The following is a 21,658-nucleotide window of genomic DNA, read 5'->3' as shown; positions in this document are numbered from 1 at the left end:
AGCGCATCCACATCATGACCATGGCATACTCTGATCTGTTGTTGAACAAGAATTTTTGTACCTTCACCTCATAGCCAGAACACGGTGGACAACATATTTAACATTTCTTGAGTAAGTTATGGTTATTTGTTCAATTACTTACACACAAATTCTTGTCTTTCCATGGGTAGCTGGAGTTTTACTGGTTCTTGGGTTAGCACCTGCCACGAGCAGGTGCGAAAGCCCAGGGCTAGAACTAGAGGGGGACAAGGGGGCAACTGCCCTGAGCATCAAAATTTAAAAGGCAGAAATTTTAGGTGGAAACAAAGAAAACCATCATAAAATTGTTGAATTTTAAAGTTGTGGGGGGAGGGCGACAAAATCATGTTTGCCCCAGGTGGCAAAAATCCTAGTTAAGCCACTACTCAGGAATCTCTAATAATTTGATCATTCAGGCATTGTTACCACTTTCGCAAAGCATAGAATGGAACTACATCATAACATGGGGAAAAACTTTGTTTATAGTAATTTGGATTTGGGTTAATATTATCAACTTTTTCACTATTTTATTTTTTTGTGCATTTTGAAGGTAAGGTTTAGCCAGTTCTATTTGCTCTCCATGAGTTATTGTTACAAAACAAAACTATGTACAAAGTCAGAAGGTGTAGCTCCTCCCTTGTTGACAAAAATTTCTGTACATCAGTTCACAGTTGTTCAGCAAAGATCTAATGGGAATGTCTCGAAGCAGCTTCCAAGGGTTCAATCAAATAACAACCCAAGTGCTCAATCAAATAACAACCCAAGTGCTCAAACCTATGTGTAGTGTAAATTCCACGTTCACAAAGAAAGTCACAGTAGCTGTTTCTTCCTTATATATTATTTAATTGCTTTAATTCATTATATATTAACTATTTGCTACTAACTCTTATAACATTAAGATGCCTTTCAAGTGTACAGTAGGGTGGAGCGAAAAACTTGAAATTGTTTTTTTTTTTATATTGCCAGAGTCATTAAATGTTGCCAAACTGGCCAGAACAAATTGTCTATGAATTTCCGCCCAAAAAATTGCCATCTTGAGGATCATTATGAAATTAATTAATTAATTAATTAACTCATTAATTAATTAATGAGACTCATGAATTAATAAATTAATGAGACTCGTGAATTAATTAATAAATTAATGAGACTCATGAATTAATTAATAAATTAATGAGACTCATGAATTAATAAATTAATGAGACTCATGAATTCATTCATTCATTCATGAGTCACTTCAAATGAAAATCTATAGTTCTAAATAAGTAGAATATGCACAGTGAAACTCTTACATAGCAATACCCTATACAATGATCCCTCAGCTTACAAATTTTTGGCAGACAAAGATTTTTTCCTGATATTTATACCAGGGATAACAAGTATAGATTCAGCTAATGAACATTTTAGTTGATATCGATGTATAGGATTACATGACACAGCAGAGTTGTGAACCGAATTTTCAGAAAATCATCAGAATAACTGTATTTTGAGCATAATTAATCTATATCTGAATCAGAATCACTTTCCAGATACACCTCCATTTCTCTGCCAAAAGGCTTTTGAGCCATTTTGTATAAAAGAATGATTGAGCAAACCAAAAACACATTAAGAAGACATTAACTCCTCTCGATACATTATCCTTTACTATGATAAACCCCTCTATAATGATATTTTTTATGACATTTTGAAACTGCTATGATTTTTTTTCTTCAGAGAACATCTAATAATTTAGGTATTTGGCTCCACCTGGTCACTGAAAGTGTTCAGTTACGCTACTTTTTGTGTGATACACCATAGTGTGTTGCAAACCTTTTTACAGAGCTGGATCTTTACAACTAACTGAATTTTTTGTATCAACTAATCAATTAGAATTTTTTGCAACAAATAAATTCTCAAAAGCTATTTGCTTTTTTTTTTTTTTGGTGGTGCTAACAACATGCTTTAGAAAAGATGCCAACAGCAGAATAAATTTGCTGGCACGTGATGATAATGTTGCCTCTTGATATAACGATAATCCTTTTACAACAATATTTTTTCTTGGTCTGGTATCGTTATGTATATTGTTACGATCTATAGACGATAGATGGTTCGACATTTTTATCTTCGATTGTTATTTGTTTTGTTTACCCTGTCACTCCAGCAGCAAATTTTGAAACTGTCTAATCAGCTAGGATCTGTATAGCATTATCTTTTGTCATCCTTTTTACAAATGTTTCCGACCTGATAGTGTTGCACACGAATGGAAAATGTAACTGATTCAAAAAGGTATTTATGCTGATGTATACAGATTATAAGATTAAAGTAAAAAAGCTTATACAAAGAGAATTGTCAGCTTTGGAAAAAAACCACTGAAAAACTTTTTTTTTTCAACTTTTACCTATAAGGAAGTGGCCATGGATAGGTTGGTTGCCAACTGCATACAGAGATGGCTATGGAATAGGGGTAGTTTTTGTATTATACCTTTGGAGCCTATTGTTCATTCCAAGAAAAACTGGCCATGTAGGAAAGTTGGCAGTAGAATTTGAGGTGGCTACCTATGGAAGTTTCACTGTATTTTATTAGTTCTGACCACTTTTGGTCACATTTGGCTAGTTAAAATCACTTTTGACCAGTGTCCTGGTTAAAAATTGGTTTTGACCGGCCAAAATTACAACCTTGGCTATCAGCATAAGCCAGGGTTGCAATTTTCAGCATGTTAGTTCTTTGTTTCCTAAAATAACATTGTTGCAATGGCGAAACAGAAAACCACTTCTTACAGGGAGAAACTTAACCAACTATCAACATTTTCAATAACTTTAAAACAAAATAGAACTTTGTAAAAAATATGGCATTTTCCTCTGTCACATTAATGGCAGCATTTTAAAAAAGCAGGAGGAAATCAACTGCAAAATGAATAACATAAAGGAATCAAAGATCTTTTGCATGAAGACCTTAATGCAGCCATTTCTCTGTTTTCAAGAGAATTTCCATTTGTGAACTTCGATTTTTTTAAACTTTTAATCAAGCAAATAAAATGTAATAAAAAGCAAAATCATTTACAACCATGTTAGGAGTTGGGAATTTTAAGTCCAGCAATACATAGCTTCATTTGTTTCATGCCGTTATGGAATGACTTACCAAGTGATATTTGGCATAGAAAAATCTGTGCCTATCAACTGTGTTATGTTAAATCTTTGAAGCATAATGAATTGCTTAGAATTCAGGAGAAATATTCTTCTAAGAATTTGTATATATAATGCTGACAAAACAGTATTGTTTTTTTAACTGATGGCAGAAAAGCTTTCTTTTAAAGGTAGAAAAAATATCATATAGTGGTTGTCAGAGGTTGTTTGCGCAAAACAGTACTGGAATATGCAAATTGAAACCCTTAGTCATAGGAAAATCTGTGAAACTACGATTTTTTAAGAATGTAAAAAGCATACTGGTTGATTACAGCCTTATTTAGTATGATTAGCTACTGAAAATATCTAACATTAAAACATTATTGAAAATAATAGTTCTTTTTTTCCCCCTTCCATTGCTATTTGTGAAGTTTGTTTCAGAGTATGGTCGATTCCATTTATAACAATAAATCTCATATAACACTTTTCTCTAGTCCCTTGAATATTGTTATATGGGAGTTTCACTGTACATAGAAATATACTGAATACTGTTAACATAATTGAAACACATTTATTATTTTATCCCTTCCATAACTGGTAGCAAACAACTTCCAAACATCATTACAGATTACATGTGTCCTAATTTTTCTAATTTCCCGGCATAATCTTAAAACATTAAAAATGAATCGAATTTTAAATTAAATTGTAGTTAGGGAATTCAAAGAATTAACTTACTCAATGCTCCATGATAATTTTTCAGTTCATCAACCAAATCAGTTCTATTAATCAATCTAAAGGCAGTAGATAGATATTGAAGATTTTCTTTATGAAGTTTTTTGCTTAAGAATAACTCGCATATTGTTTCTTCTAAACTTTCTGTTTCATCAGGATTATTAAAGAAGTATGAATTTATGATTTTGACTTCATCATCATCAACTTCTGTGCATAACGAATACAAAAATTTCCTAGGAAAAATACAATTTAATTTTAATGTTACTAAATACCAAAAAGATTTAGGCTTTTGTGAATTTAAAAGTCATAATTTCCTGAAATTGAACTATTTAATACACTTTATGCATAAAAAAAACTCTCAACCTGTTTTAACCTAATGTTTTTGACATAATATTACACTGGAAGTTGTATTATAGAAAGTATCGTAATTCTTGATACACATTAAACAGTTCCATTCAGTCCTCACAATTTCTGAATTCTGAAAGCCAAGTGATCTGATGTTTTGGCAACCGATAGACACTGCTCTTCCACCAGAAGAATACGTCCAGGGACTCCAGGAGTGCCTCGAGGACATGTATCAAATCGCCAGACACGGGATCAACATCGGCTCTGGAAAGATGAAGAACCGCTATGATGCAAAGGCCACGTCCCATGACTTCGAGGAAGACGTCATCTGGCTCTGGAACCCAAAACGATGGAAAGGACTGTGCCCAAAACTTCAGACGTCATGGGAAGGACCCTACAGAGTCGTGAAGAGACTGAACGACATCGTAGCTCGCATCCAGAAAACACCATCCTCGAAGTACAAGGTGGTCCACTTCAACAGACTGGCCTCTTGCTGCAGTGAATACAACCCTCCGACTTAAGGACTGGATTGTCGGGACGAACAATTCTAAGAAATGGGGCAATGTTACAATCTATAGATGATAGATGGCACGATTTGTTCGATGGCTCTCAAACATCAAAATTTGTTGGCAACAGCAGTTAATACCAGTTTCGGTTTAGCTCAAAGACGTCCGATTGGCAGAGAACTGGTGGAGGATTGGCAAAGAACATTCCAGAGGGATCTGCCCCTCCAGACAGTGACACCACAAACATGGTACTATGAAATAAAAATTTGTGGAATATTCTTTTTCTCAAAGTTTTGACCAGAGCTATAAATAGTGAGGCAATCACAAGAGGAGAGATTCCAGATTAGAGAGACTGGATGAAAAGTCAGTTGTGATTGAACTTTGCAAGAAAGTTGTTAGCTCTCTGATTAGCTTATAAATACGTGCAAATTGCTGTTCTGTAAATAAATCTGTGTTTGTCCGTCGAACTGCTTCTTGTTTTGCAACCTTGAAGTCTTGTGAAAAATTATCCGAAACAATATCAAGGATTATTCATTACGTAGAACTTCAAATACCAAATCATCTGATCAATTCTTTAATCTGTATTATCGTGGATCTGTTCCTTCCTTATAGAAAGTAGTGTGTGTGTGTGTACATGCTCTTTCCACACATTTCTTTTACTTCCTCACTGTTGTTGTACTGAATCTGTGTGCTAAAAAGTAAAGAAAGTTTCTTTGAAGCCAAAACTTCCACATCCCTTACCTATTCAGGAAAGATCATAGATTATTTGTCTTGTGTACCCTGTCACTCCAGCAGCAAATTTTGATGTTACTAAATACCAAAAAGATTTAGGCTTTTGTGAATTTAAAAGTCATGATTTCCTGAAATTGAATTATTTAATACACTTTATGCATAAAAAAACTCTCAACCTGTTTTAACCTAATGTTAAAAATTAATTAACTCTGGAAAAAAAAAGAAGTTTAGCTTAAAGGGAAAAAATCTGTTTTAGAACAATATGGAGGAAAAAAAGGCACGATTTAACATTTTGAAACCAGTTATGAGAAAAAGCAAAATGTAATTGTCTCATTTTCATATGTTCCACTCGATCAAACAGGACACATGTTCATCATATTTACTACTGGGACTTTTTTGAGATACATTTATCAATCGATTTATAAAAAATTCAGAGTCCCAATATGATTATATTAAGCAGCATGCACTATAGGGAGACTTTTTTTCCAAGCTGTAGCCTACTCATTATATACTCTTAATGCCTTTTACTATAGTCACAAAGACCCCTATATGTTTGCTTTACCTGTAAGCACATGTAGGCTGTATGAATGGGGGGTTAGGGGAGGTGTTTGCACCCCGACTTTAAAAAGTACAATAGAAATGGACAAACCAGGTGAAATATATATACCGTATATACTCGTGTATAAGCCGACTCGTATATAAGCCGACCCCCCCCCCCCCCCACTTCAGGACTACCAAAACCGCAATAAATTGAAAACCCGTGTATAAGCCAACCCCCCAAAAAATCCGTGCATTTTAGAGAAAAAAATTCTTATATTTTCATGCAAAATGAACAGTTTACGGAAATTTACGATAGAAAATGATTCAAACTTTTTAATCCGTTTCTTCTGAGTCTCCAAGCTCTCATCGTCATCCATTACATCATAATAGGGGGTGCAGCATCTTAATTTTTTTCTTCATCTGCGCTGTCACCACCATTGTCACTTTCAAAGAGGATATCATCTTCAGTTCCGTCCATCGCATTGCTGATGCAACACTTTTTGAAGGATGGGATGATAATTTCAGCCGAAACAGAATTCCACGCCGCATGTACCCATTGGCACACTAGGCCAATGTCAGGTGTCTTCAAGGCACCACTTTTTGTAGTATATCATCGGAACTCGTCTATTCGATCCACAAATTCCTCAAATAGTCTTTGAGAGGCTTGTTGATGCTCACATCTAAAGGCTGTATAATCGACGTTAGCCCACCTGGTATTAAAGCCAATGATATTGTCGATTTCTTTGCCTCGGCTTTGACATTATTAGTTCTGTGGGGTTTGAACATATCTCATTCCAATAATGCCGCCTACAAAAATGACTACTGATTGCGGGGGTCGATATTTTGTCATCAAAAACTGACCCGAGTATAAGCCGACCCCCCCACTTGAGGAACGAATTTTTCCACAAAAAAACTCGGCTTATACACGAGTATATACGGTACATACATTGAGTATATGTTATTCCCCCCCCCCCAGAAAAAAATTGAAATGACGTGATGGGGTAGGAAGATCACAAAGGATATGTATAATGAACAGGGCGATCGTTTACATCTGCCCTTCCGCCTATGCTACTAATACACTTTATTTAGTAAAGTGTTCCCTAACAAAAATTTTATGCCATCCCTGGCAGACCTTATACAGATTGAATTTGATAAAAAAGGATCAAATTTATCTTAATAAGATGTAGAGTCAAGATGAAACTGCCGCACTGTATTAAAATTTATTAGCATTATGAAATTAATTCATTACAATCGAGCTAATACCTGTTTGTGAGAATGGATAATCTAGATCTGTATTTCCTAAATGTTCACTCCCATCACCCCTTTCTTCAGAAATTTTTCTTTCATCGCCTCCCCCCAACTCAAGCCGACCCATAGGATTCTGTGTTATACCCTCAGCTTCTACCGCCCCTCAATGGATAATATTGCCCACTTTGGGATGCACTGATATATATTAATAAACACTATCAAATCAGCATTCAAGAGATAGATTATGGGTATCTACAAAATGTGTCAAAATACAAAAAAACTTATCACGCGTCTATTGTATTTCACCATATCCCCCAATGCATAGGTTTTAATAGGTAAGTAATTATTTCTGCATGACAGCTTCTAAAGCATACCTAAAACGAAACATTATGTGCAGTGGTATGACAGTACAGCGGAACTTCAAATATGGTTAATTAGAATTTTCTGCCAATTCAAATGTTAGGAATTTCCCTCGAGTGTCCTATTCAATTTAATGTTGAAATAACCTGTTTAATTTTAATTTTTTCCCTAATGTTTTTAATAATTCAAAAATTGATTCATATACATCACATGCAAAATGCCTCTTTTCAGGATTTCCAGCAAATTTTCTTACCTTTAATTCCCCCTTTTCTTTATTCCACTGTTTACTGATCTTTTCCAACAGATAACATGTAGCCAATTAGTTAAAAAACTATAATCAACAAAATCTGACCTTTTTTGTTGCAACTCCAAGCAAGAAGCAACAATTTTGTTACTAGTTCTACACATACACACATTGTCTTTCTACAGGCTGCTGGAGTTTTATAGATCTTTGATGATTTCATATGTTACTTTTCAAGAAATATGAAAGAGTGGGTGTGGTAATCAAGTTCTCTATAGACAGAATTGTTAAAAGCTTGCAGTACTGTAATCTCAGTCACTTTTCTAGTGAAAATGCTTTGGAGATACGTAAATTTAATATCAATGAAGCTTGTCACCATTTTTCACCATGTCCAAATGAGATTCATATGCTTGTTCACTGAAAAACTGTGGAAGAAAAACTGAGGCCAAGACTTATGGATGCGGTTAAAAATTAGAAAATCAAGTCACATTGAATCTCCTCATGAAAAGGACAAAAACAAATGTAAGAAAGCAACAAAGGTTCGTATTATCTGCAGAAGCTATGGACATGTTAGCAAAAAATCTCTGTACAAGCTCGAAAATCCCATCGTTCACTTTCTAAATCAACCTAAAGATTTTGTACTATGTTTAAGAGCATCCAGAAGGAAACAAATGGAAATTACAAATTTACAAAAGAAATATTTTTCATGATCGTTTAAGTTTTATACAAACACTAATTAAAAATAACAAGAAATAGGCATAGTAAGTGATAGTATTCAATACACATTTTTTAATACAATTATTAAGAGTTTTTGTAAGTCTTGGTATATGAATTGAATAATTCAAATTTTATTGCTGTTCTCTGAAGCTGCAAAGTAACCTGGTTTGACTGTATTAGTTAGTGAATAAAATGAGAAAAAAATCAAATTACCACACACGTGAAATATGACTATGCTCTTGAAAATTGCTGAGCTGGTGCTTGCAAATATTTATCATCTTCAACTTATGGAACTTCTTTATTGTGATGAGTATGTCAATGAGTACATTTTTTGAAATTTTGTTACAATGAAACAAAGATTTAATGAAACGATAGAGTTCTGTTTTTTCTTTAATCAGATTCATATACATTTTCATGTCTATAAAATCCAATAAAAGAAAAATAACAGACTTTAGATCGGAATGTGAGAAAGAAGCTATCCAATCCTTGTCTACATCCAGATTATCTGCAACATTTTCAAAATGTACATTGAATGTTTCCACTTTCTGAGCATCAGTCTCATAGAAAGCCATTTTTTGTTTTTACCTGAAAAAGATATTAACAATCAATATTAACTGAGAAAGTAGATTAAAATAAGTGAAAATAAAAAATTAAAAGAGAAAAGTGAAACCTTCCTAGGGCAGCCATTTGGCTTTCTGTGAAAGCAGTCATCTATAGATGAAACTGCCGAATGGAGATAGGAAGATTATAGCGATCAAAGAAAAAATTTTAACATTTTGAAAACCTACACTATATGCAAAGTGATTGAAAAATTAACATTTTGAAAATTTGATAATTCATCAAATAATGATGTTAGAAAGATGTTTTACCAAATATTATTGGAGTGAAGTAGAATTTTGTGTAAATAAAACAAAATTTTATTGCCAGAAAGATACATTCTGAACCGCCAAATGCCATCAAATTTTGTTGCATTATTTGTTATGGAGGTGTAAGGCCAGGATTACACTATAAAAGTTAGATAAAAGATCTTTTACAAAACTGGAAAAAAACAACCAATAAGCCTATTGCTACATTCGCTTAAATGTAACTGATATGCTTATTGGATGCATTTTTCAAGTGTTATCAAAGACAGCTTCTACAAAACTTTTATAGTGTAATTCCTGCTTATTAAGACAGTCCACATTAAACACAAGCAGTGAAAAAGGACTTTAATTCTTTGAAGGGTGGTGGTTTCGCTGCAAGACAAAATTTTTCCTTATCCCAGGGGTGGTTGATTTGGGAAAATATGTTTTCTAAGACTCGCCTAAGATATTAGATGGCAGCACAGAATAGTTTCTTTTTTTGTTCGTGCATGGATGTTTACTAACACTAACAAATTCCCTGGACGGATCATACTGATCCCTTGGGAATACGCGTGGATCACGTTATTATTATTGTTTATTTACTTATATGAGAACAAACTTTAGTTATAGGAGGATGAATTTTTTTTTTCTCATGTAATCTCAAAAAAATGTAATCAAATAACTTGAATAAACTCATAAATTTTTTAGCTACACTCTCTTATTTGCTAAAATCATAAAACCAAGAAAAATTATTGGGGTACAATTTCTATATTTTCTTTCAAATTTTTTAGGTGGTTTCATGGGTAAAGCTCCTGGAAGTAGTGTAATTGGTACTAACTCAAAGAAAGTAGTAAATAACAATACTGAAAACGATGAAAATTTCAATTTTCACATATCCAGTGGTTTAAAGGAAGACCTGGTATTTCTAAATAGTAGGGAAAAAAGAGTGAACTCATTGATTTCGAGAACGGCAAATGGCCCAAGTGAGAGGGAAGCTTCCTGTAGAAATAATATGAATAATTCTCTGGCTGCCCTCAAAGAGGATAATCATGGAAGCAGAGTAATTAGTGAGAAAATTAGTAAAGTCTCCAAGAATATTGCAGAAGTGACTTTGCAGGGAGATGCAAAGAGTTCACTATTTTTTTTTTTTGAAAACTTTTTTTATATTGATGGGGAGGAAAAATTAATATGGCAAAGACAAGAATGGAAAAAGTGAATATTTCCTTCAATTTTTTCCATTCTTATCTCACCAACAGAACTCAAAAAGTCAAATGCAATAATTATTTAATTAATGCTATGAAAATAATCAGAGTCCCACAAGGATCAAATTTATATAGTTGTTATTTCGTTTCATGAATGATCTCTACAATTTAAATATTAAAGATAAAATCATCACATTTGCTGATGATACTGTTATACTATATTCAGAAGACTTCCCAACACTTATCAACAACATAAATACTGAACTAATAACAGTTCGTAATTGGTTCATTGCAAACGATCTCCTAATCATATCTCTAAAAGTAAATTTATCAACTTTTCCTTACAAAATGTTCCACCTATTGCCTACGACATAATTTTTCATGAACCAGTGTGTACTAGCTATAATTCATATAACTGTCAACATCTAGAAAAAATATCCACCATAAACAATTTCACGTCACGCTTGTAACTGTCAATGTCTAGGAGAGGTCTTCTCATGGAAATATCTTGGTATCTACATGTTGACTCTTATTTAAAATGGAAATCTGATGTTGAATTAATTCTTCATGAAAAAACTCACGTTTTTTTCTTGTATAAGTTTTATAATTTGCGAAAAATTGTTCATCACACTTCCTTGCACTCTGTTTATTATGCCTGGGTTCATTCATCATTACAATATGGTCTACTTGCATGGGGCTGCGATTATAAGACTGAATTATTACCAATTATAACTATTCAATTTAAATTTCTCAAGTTTTTAGGGTATTCAACTTCAAATGACATTTCTTTATATAATAAATATATCCTAAACCTACAACTTGTCTTCTATAAAGCAACAATTTTTCTGCACAAAAATTATGTTTAAAAAGAAATACGATAAATATGTGTTGGGGTAAATCAAGAAGCTATCCATACTTAGAATAAGACAACCATAAGTATTCTTTATGGGCATTGTATAATATTTTATCATGTATATATACTGTTTGTAATTGCATTTTTAATTATACAAATACAAATACAACGCCACAACAGGCAAAATGCCCAACGAGGTGGCTGATAAAAAGATGCCCATAAAAATATGGTTGTCATATGTTTCAAAAATACAGCAACCCAATTAAAAATGCAATTAACACAAATTACAAACAATATATACACATGATAAAATATTATACGATGCCCATAAAGATTACTTATGGTTGTCTTATTCTAAGAATGGATAGCTTCTCGATTTACCCCAACATGTTTATCGTATTTCTTTTTAAACGTGTCAATTGTGTTACAATTTACTACCTCCGGGGGTAAGCTATTCCATTTATTAACAACCCTATTGGAGAAAAATTCCCTGCGACACCATAACCTTGCATTGTCCCTCACCAATCGATACTGGTGTCCCCTTGTAAAAGCAGTCGATTGGCGGTGTACTAAAAGTTCATGGTCCATCCTATCCATCCCATTGAAAATTTTGAACACTTCGATCATATCTCCTCGACACCTGCGTTCATCCAATGTAAACATATTCAAAAAATGAAGTCTTTCTTCATAACTCAAGCCCTGTGTGCCAATAAGGACACGCGTAGCTCTTCTCTGCACCCCTTCAACCAAGTCTATGTCCCTCTGTAGGTATGGTCTCCAAAACCTTACAGCATACTCCAGTCCAGGACGAACTAAGCCTCGAAAAAGAGGAAGAATGACTTTAGGAGAACGCGAAGAGACCTTTTTGAAAATGAGACCAAGCATTCTATTCGATTTTTTGACAACCGCTGAACAATGTTCAGAAAACTTAAGTCGCTCGTCAATGAGAATTCCCAAATCGGTGACTCTAGTTGCATCCGGGATAGTGACACCATTCAACTCGTAAGAGAACCGTGGGTTGTTCGAACCAAAATGAGCGACCATGCACTTATCTACGCTAAACGTCATGCTCCATTCATTTGCCCATGCTGCAATCTTGTTTAAGTTGGTCTGGAGCAACTCCCTATCGCTTTCATTCCCGATTACCCCCATTAGCTTCACATCATCTGCGAATTTGCTAGTAATTCCATCGATACCCTGATCGAGTTTATCGATAAAAAGTGAAAAAAGTATGGGGCCAAGGACACTTCCCTGAGGAACTCCACTTGTGACGTCTGTCCAACCAGAGAATTCCCCGTTCACCATAACTCGTTGCGACCTATCTCTTAACCACGATTCTATCCAATTCAGCAAGTTGCCCCCTATTCCAATCTCGTGTAAACGCTTCAAGAGTTTGCCATGTTGGACCCGATCGAATGCCTTCTGGAAATCAAGGTAAACCACGTCGACATTTTTGCTCTTACCCAAAGCCTTAGTCACGTAATCATAGAAGCAAAGGAGGTTAGTTACACATGACTTCCCCTTCCTGAACCCATGCTGATTATCCGACAATACATTATTCTCGTCTATCCACTTCACAAACTGCCTTTTGATGATAATTTCCAAAATTTTCGAGAGGGAGCTCGTCAAACTCACTGGACGATAATTAGACACCACTTCTCTACTACCCTTCTTAAATATCGGAACAACGTTAGCCAGTTTCCAATCTCTCGGGACGATACCCTCAGCAACACTACTCCTGTATATCTGTGCGACTGGCCCCAACAATTCATTAGCACCTTCCCTGAGAACCCTGGGATAGATATCATCTGGTCCTGGTGCTTTGCTTGCACATACATTTCTTAGAAGATTTAGGACCTCCACGTCTTCCACTTGAATATCGTTGAGCGTTTTATTACCCCATGCAACACCCGTATATCGAATATCATTATCTCCATTAAAAACCGACGCGAAAAAGTCATTGAAAGCACTACACATGCCTACATTGCTCTCTACTTTTGAGCCTCCTATCGAGAGGGGGCCAACTGTCCCCTTACATCCATTATTGACGTATCGAAAAAATGATTTTGGGTCAGAGCAAATGTTATCTGCCAACCTAGATTCAACTTGCTTTTTACTATCCCTTATCGCTTTCTTCAACAGTCTTCTTTTATCAGTAAACAATGATAGGTCACCTCGTCCACTTTTATACTCTCTGAATGCTCTTTTCTTTTCAAGATAAAGGTTCCGCACGCTATCCGTGAACCATAGAGGGTGTGATGTACAAACACGCTTTTTTCGAACAAAGGGTATGACGTCGTGCAAAACAGAGGACAGCTTCGTACTAAATTCTTCCCATTGACTTACCACCCCTACTGATTCCAACCGGTCTTTGAAAACTTCCGCTAACCTTCTTCGCAAAACATCAAAGTTAGTTCTCCGAAAACAAGGAACCAATCTTTTGTTATCAACCTTACCCGAGGAAAAGTTACAGTGAAATCTGACGATACGATGATCACTGGAAGAAAACTCTTCCCCCACCGAAACATGTTCAACTAGATCCTCAGAACTAGTAAGAACTAAATCCAAAATAGCAGTACCCCTAGTGGCTTCTGATACATGCTGATACAAAAAATTTTCGAGCACCAACTTAAGAAAGTCTCTTTCATACTGATTTCCAGATGAAAGGTTCTCCCAATCAATACCCGGGTAATTGAAATCCCCTAGTATGAGAACCCTCTTTCGCTTACACATGTAGGAAATTTCATCGTGCATTTTGGCGATGTAGTTTTGATCCCTATTCGGTGGATTGTAACAAACCCCAACAATAAGCTTATGACGTCTTTTGTTCTCAAGTTCAACCCATATGGTTTCAATATCACTTCTCTGTACGTTACACTCTCTAGCCTTCAAACATGATTTCACGTATATCAACACTCCACCCCCTTTCCTATCAGATCTATTTCTCAAAAAAGTATCGTATCCGGAGATGTGTAAGAAAGATTCATCCCCATCGTTTGCCCAAGATTCTGTAATGGCTATAAGATCCAAGTCCTCCACAACTATCATAGTTTCTAAAAAATCTTTCTTGTTACCCAAGCTCCTGGCATTTATTAACACACATTTTAATTTGCCCGGTGGTTTGTTGTCAATCGAGAAGCCATCCAAGTCAGAGGTGGGTAATTCCCCGTCAGTACTGTTGTGATTATCATTAACTAACCCGCATTCCCGACTACGTGGTCTGGGAGTAAAAAACCTGACCTAAGACTATCGTAAACCTCCCAGACCCCTCTCTTATTTAGATGGATCCCATCCGAACGAAGCCACCTATCGGTAAATGCGGGAAGCTCCAAGAACGTGACCCCAAGTGAGGAGCAAATGTCCTTCAGGCCTATATTGAATTGGTGGATCCTACTCCTATATCCCCTACTACCCCTTGGCAGCACTGGAATCACTGCCACATCTGAACCCCCCTCCCTAGCGGATAATAGTAAATCCCGGTACTCTGACAGAGACTCACTAATATTCGCCAATTTTCGTTCCTATAAATTGGATTGGTGTATTTTTGAAATATATGACATCCATATTTGTTATGGGCACCTTTTTCTCAACCACCTCGTTGCACATTTTGCCTGTTGTGGCATTGTATTTGTATTTGAAACAAAAATCTTTCACCAAAATGAATGTTTCATTTAGTGAAAGAGTTTTGATGATGTTTCATCGTCACCCAAAATGAATGTTTCCTTGAGACAACCTCATGTGGTCTTTGAGATTCCCTCACATAGAAAAAATATCTTTTGCAAACACTTTTTTTTTTACATTGCTCCTAAAATTTATAACTTTTTACCTATTGAATTGCGAAATATAACACAATTTCCAACTTTTAAACAACGACTTCAACAATACATTGCTAACATACCAAATATTGAAACTTATTTTAATACTCAGACATAAATTTTGATTGTGTTTCACCAAAGCAATTTGCTTATTTTTTTTACAAATAAATACCTCAGAGGATGATGTCACTCTCTGCTACCCATACAAAGGTTTTTAACTACTGGCTGATGTGAAGATATATTTTGGAAAGAGAGAAAATTCAACTGCCTGTGGGGAATCAAACCCACGTCCTTTCACTTTCCGGGTGAACCCCCTAGACCACTAGACTACAGAGGCAACGAATATCTCAATCTGTCCTTGGAGCTCGTGTGCACTGAACGGGACTGTACATGGACGGTCAGACCTAACTCAGGCCAAAGCTCACAATTGCTGTCATTGCCACCAGACGGCGACTTTTTCGAAGATGATGTCACTCTCTGCTATCCATACAAAGGTTTTTAACAACTGGCTGATGCAAAGATATATTTTTGAAAGTTAAAGCAAGGGCAGTTGAATTTTCTCTTTTTCCAAAATATATCCTCACAACAGCCGGTTGTTAAAAACTTTTGTATGGATAGCTCACTTTGTCATTCTAGAGATCACTCATATGGTCACTTGGTTATTATTATGGTCACTCATATGATCATTCACATGTTCACTCATATGATCATTCACATGGTCACTCATATGATCATTCACATGGTCACTCATATGATCATTCACATGGTCACTCATTCCATCACTCACTTGTTCATTATTATGGTCACTCATACTGTCACTCACTTGATCAATTGGTCAATCATACATTTATTCATATGGTCAATCATACATTTATTCATATGGTCAATCATACAGTTATTCATATAGTCAATCAATCGGTCACTCACTTGGACACTTACACGGTTAATTACTCAGTTACTCCCTTGGTCACTCATACAGTAAATCACCAGATCACTCATACCATCAATCACTTGGTCACTCTTTTGGTCATACATACACTCAATCGATTAGTCACTCACTTGGAAACTCGTACAAGCATTCAGTCGGTCACTCACTTGGTCACTCATACAGTCAATCACTCAGTAACTTCCTTGAATACTCATACGGTCAACCACTCAATCACTCACTTGGATACTCATACCGCCATTCACCTGTTCACTCATGCAATCATTCATATGATCAATCACTCAATCACTTGTACGGTCAACTAGTCGGTTACTCATATGATCAATCACTCACTTGGACACACATACGGTCACTCACTCATACAGTCAATTCCACACTCATAGATACTGTCACTCACTCATACAGTCAATTCCACACTCATAGATACTGTCACTCACTCATACAGTCAATTCCACACTCATAGATACTGTCACTCACTCATACAGTCAATTCCACACTCATAGATACTGTCGCTCACATGGTCAGTCATTCTGTTATTCACTTAGTCATTTGTAAGGTCACTAATTCAGTCACTCATGCGTTCGGGGCGGGTGAAATATCAGGGGCGAAACGTCCCGGGGCAAAATGCCGGGGTGAAATTTCCGGATCCCCACACACACACACAGAAAATCAATTTTATATATATAGATTCATAAAATTTTGATGATCTGTACAGTAATTTAAATTTTTATGGGTCTATGTCTTGTATTCCTTAGAAGGCTCTTTTCTAATTTATTTTTTGGGAGAAAAGTGGCCGGTTGGAGATCACACACAAGGGTTCTTCCCCTGCTTTTTAGACTTTTTTAACAAGATAAACGTGAAATAAATTGTCAGTATTGCCATAGTAATAAATTGTTCATTGTCTATGCTCATCTAGCAGAAATATAATTGAGGACCCAAGGGTCTCGCAACTGTGATTATAGAACCAATATGGTTGCACGCCATAATTTTATTTTTTTATACCAATTTTGACAAAAAAAATGTTATTTTTTCTTTCACGCATACATGCAGTCTTGTATTTTTCCTCATAAGTCCCAAGGGACAGCCTGTAAGCTGGCAGTTTACCCTTCAGAGCAAGGAACCAGCGGAAAACATAAATTCGGGTCTGGATGTGTAAACTACAGCCCACATGGAGCTAAGAAGTGACATTTTCTTGTTGCTAGTCTATATGATATGCTTGCAAGTGAGGAAACTGAGTTACGTTTTTAAGGAGGTTGGGTGTTTTTCTTCTTTTTCCGAAGAAAAAGAGGAAAACATAACATCTACTTACAAGTAAAATGCACATCATAAAGATGTGCCTTTTGAAATACCACCATAAAGAAGCCCAAAATTAATGGTGAAACATCAGATATCCAAGGTGAGCATGAGGATAGTGTTGTTTGTGAATTGTATGTAAGATCTGTGTGATATACATGTCATAGTGTTGTTTACAAGTAGTGTTACCGACTTAGAATAAGACTAATTTTGATGCTTGCGAAAATATAGTAAATATTATTTTAATTTGTAAATTTTATTTTCTGAGTATATTTCAATCATATCTGTTCATTTTTTAATCATGAAAGTCGCATTAAAAAAATCTACTACATAATTTTAAAAAGTCATATCCCTCCATTTTTTTCGAATGTCTTAATAAAAGACCAATTTTGAGAAAATAATTAAAAGAAATTTGAAAAATTATTTAGTGAATAAAGTCATGTAAAAAACCCATTGCTTTCATGAAGACTCTTTTTGTTGCTTTTTTAAATGCATTAATACTTGCTTTTGTGTGTGTGGTCAACCAGTTACATACAGAATTTTCACAATGCCAGTTAAGAGTTAATAACCTAAAAATCTCTGAAAATTTTCATTTTTTATAAAAATTGACTAGTGAAAAGAAAATAATCATCACTATATTTATCCTTTTGATGAAAACTAACATCTTGAAAATTCATCATTATCATAATATACAGGGGTAGTGTTAAGCATCTAAACCACCTTACACTGAGGGATGGGGAAAAAAAAAAATCTCACCATATTTCACATTCAAAAGACCAAGACATTACATTTATACATTAAATAATTTCTTAAAATGCTGTAGAACATAAAGAAGAGCCCCTCAAAGGGTTAACACACTGTTCACCGGTCACGAGTTAACTCGTTTTTATACTCACGGGTAGCCTAGATAAGCAAAAAATACTTGTTCTTATTTGGCACTGGTTTCGAAAACTTCTGAAGATACGCAGCTTTTAGTCAAACGGAAGCGACAACGGCCGTGAGGCGGACAAGCATTAAAAAATTTTTAAACTTTCTTCAATTTCAGATTTTTAAAGGGCTATAACCGTCTTCCCTTCCCAAAGATAGACATTGAAATCGTAAGCAAAAACTATCTTATCCTACTCATGGAGGTGAAGGGAAACTTTAGAAACAGAACCTCTAAAAAAAAATAAAAAAAAACAAAACAAATACTAATCCGTCTCCTCTCGTTTAAAGGGTCTCCTCACGCGGAGAAACTAAAATTAAACTGAAGTTGCCTCCATGGAGGTATGAGTGAGCTGACCATATTTGCTTGAGAAAAATACGGTAATTGAGCTTCGAAATACAGAAAATACGGGGCATTGGCAATTATCGCCAAAAATAAAGCAAAAGGGGCCATTCAAGTATTACGTCAGCAAATATTTAGCCATTTTTGACCCCCCCCCTCGTCAGCAAAACTCTGACCCCCCTTGTCAGCAACATTTCGTCAGTACTGCCCCCTACCTCCTAACGCAGGATCAGAAACGTACGCGGGAAGGGGGCATAGTGGGCCCGTGCGCCCCTCCCCAGACGAAAAAAAATTATTTTTTAAATGTAAAAACATTTTTAAAAAAATTAAAATTTCGAAAGAAAATACCTTTATGTGTTATTATAATCAATTTCTGTTGATTTCAATGCTACTTGAAGGGTAAGAACTCAAAACTTCTCTTTAAGAAATTCATTGCGATGCACGCTGTAAGCCATATATGATAAACCCTTGACCCGCGGACCAAATGTGGCCCTGACGGTTATCTGATGCGGCTTGCCCCCTCAAACCCAATTTTGTAAAAATGAACTAAGCGGCAAATTTTACAGATCACTTAAATGACCCGTGGCACAATTTCAGAGCATTTAAGTTGCCCGTGGCACAATTTCAGAGCATTTAAGTAGGCCCGTGGCACATTCAAAGATCACTTGAGTAACCCGCGACACAGTTCCAGAACACTTAAACGATCCGTGGCACATTTAGAGAGCCCTTGAGTGACATGTGGTACAATTTTAGAGCACTTAAGCAGCCCCCAATGTGGTTCTACATCACTGAAGTTACCCGCGGAATATTTCCAGATTACTTAAGTGATCCGTGGCATAATTACGGCTCACTTGAGTGATGCGTTGCACAGTTCCAGAGCACTTGAGCGGCTCGGAAACATTTCCATAGCCATAGGCGGAGATAGACCTGGAAGTCTAACGAGGCACGATGATGATGATGTCAATTCATATATGCATTAGATTAGTCGACTCAACCTTTGACGCTGGGGGGGGGGGGGCAATCCTTTATAAACTGATAATACAACCAGTATTATTATACGACGCTCTGACCTGGTTTCACACAGTGCCGTCTTAACGCATGGGCCCACCCGGGCACGGCCCGGGGGTCTCAGAAAAATGAGAATCAATTGAAGTTTTCGAGAATTTTCCAGGTAGGGCTTCAGAAAAACCAATTGGCCCGAGAGCCCATGATGCTCTTAAGACGGCCCTGGCTTCACGCCAGACGTTATAATCTAATTCCATTAGAACGATTTAAGAACAAAACGTTACGACGTTTCACTGGTCTAATTAGTTTATTGAAAATAAGAAAAATGGATGTGGAGGAAAAAATAAGATTAAATGAGCATGTTTTTCGTTATCCTGAAGCTATGTGTATAACTAGTATGACCATATGAAAAAAAACGGGAAAAAAACGGACATTTCCATTGACGCAGGGTTTATAGCTCATGTTAAAATAACGAATTCACGATTTAAAAATTTCAAAGTGAGTTTTTTTAGCAAGCTTGACAAAATTAACATTTTTATTAAAACGATGAAATAACAGAATATTATGAAAAATAATTCTGCCCCGTAAAATATGAATGATATGGTCACATTATCAGGGCCGTCTTAAGCGCATCATGGGCCCCCGGGCGAATTTGTTTTCCTGAGGCCCTACCTCGTAAATTCTAGAAAATTTCAACCGAATCTCCTTTTTGTGAGGCCTCTCTTCTCCTGAGGCCCCCGGGCCGTGCCCGGGTGGGCCCATGCGTTAAGACGGCACTGCACACTATGTGTAACTCACAAATATATATTTTTTTTGACACTTTTATCTACTGCAAGTGAGGATTCTTGTTTCGCAGAGCGAATGTGGACTTTTAGGACACCCTGTATATTGAAGAAATATTCAAAATTTGTTAAGGGTTCCGCGAAATAGCCTCGTTACTATCAAGTGTTCAACGCGAGCTTTCACGTTGGAAAACCCTGCCCTACAGAGCCACTTTAATGATCTCTAAATGTTTCACGGATCCTTCGAGTGCTCTGGAAATGTTTCCGGGGCGCTCAAGTGCTCTGGAACTGTGCCACGCATCACTCAAATAATCCGTAATAATGCCACACATCACTTAAGTAATCTGGGAATGTTCCGCTGGTAACTTGAGTGATAAGAGAGAGTAACTTGACTTGAGAACCGCACTGGGGGGGGGGGGGGGCGCTTAAGTGCTCTAAAACTGTGCCACATGTCACTCAAGGGGATCTGTAAATGTGCCACGGATCGTTTAAGTGTTCTGGAACTGTGTCGTGGGTTACTTAGGTGATCTTTGAAGGTGAAAGTGAACTTTGAGGCCTACCTCAGTGATCTGAAAATGTGCCACGGGCCACTTGAATGCTCTGGAATTGTGCCACGGGTCATTTAAGCGATCTGTAAAATTTTAGAAATTTTTTTTACATTAAAAAAAAAAATTTCTGGGGGAGGGAGGCGCATGAGCCTTCTAGGCCCCCCCCCCGTCCCGCGTATGTTTCTGATCCCACCAATATGCGTTAAGAGGTAGGGGGCAGTGATGAAATTTTGCTGAAAAGGGGGGAGGGGATCAAAAATGGCTAAAAATTTGATTACGTAATACTTGAACGCCCCCTAAGAACAAGACGAGAATCAAGCTCCCGACGTCCCTGGTGTTAAGGATACGGCCTTGATTGGGATTCAGAGACTGCTAATTTGCATCAATTCACTATAGTGACGGCCGTGACAAGTCAGGGCCGTCTCTATTCTACCGGGCCTGCTTGTGCGTTTGATGACGTCATACAAAGAGGCCGATGGTCGGAGCATCGTCTGCGCGCTATCCCTGAACCTGTATGCTTTGATTACACTTTTCCGTAATATTAACTATAAAATTTGCCATTCCTTTT

The 21,658-nt window shown here is 36.4% G+C and overlaps 1 protein-coding gene across 3 annotated transcripts in view; it reads right to left on the bottom strand.

Annotated features, from left to right (window-relative positions):
* The window catches only part of LOC149080263 (caspase-1-like), a 56,190-nt gene extending 37,474 nt beyond the window's left edge, over positions 1-18,716 (bottom strand). Inside the window, exons 1-3 of one of the 3 annotated variants that reach the window (XM_089239375.1) lie at positions 18,385-18,716; positions 8,751-9,122; positions 3,852-4,081 (exon numbers count right to left, since the gene is read on the bottom strand). In XM_089239375.1, the coding sequence (XP_089095501.1) occupies positions 3,852-4,081; positions 8,751-9,109 (589 nt within the window). In that variant the 5' untranslated portion in view covers positions 9,110-9,122; positions 18,385-18,716. Of the gene's footprint in view, positions 1-3,851; positions 4,082-8,750; positions 9,123-18,244; positions 18,354-18,384 lie in introns of those variants that run through there. The other 2 variants (XM_089239378.1, XM_089239376.1) reach the window with 2 other exon arrangements.
* Between the last annotated feature and the right edge of the window lie 2,942 nt (positions 18,717-21,658).

Source organism: Pholcus phalangioides, unplaced genomic scaffold, assembly GCF_987345545.1.
Source record: "Pholcus phalangioides strain wild (caught in Gottingen) unplaced genomic scaffold, Ppha-v1.0 ptg000011l_1, whole genome shotgun sequence".
Lineage (NCBI taxonomy): Eukaryota > Metazoa > Arthropoda > Arachnida > Araneae > Pholcidae > Pholcus > Pholcus phalangioides.
Note: the sequence above shows the minus strand (reverse complement) of the source record. Positions and strands in the feature narration are given on the sequence as shown.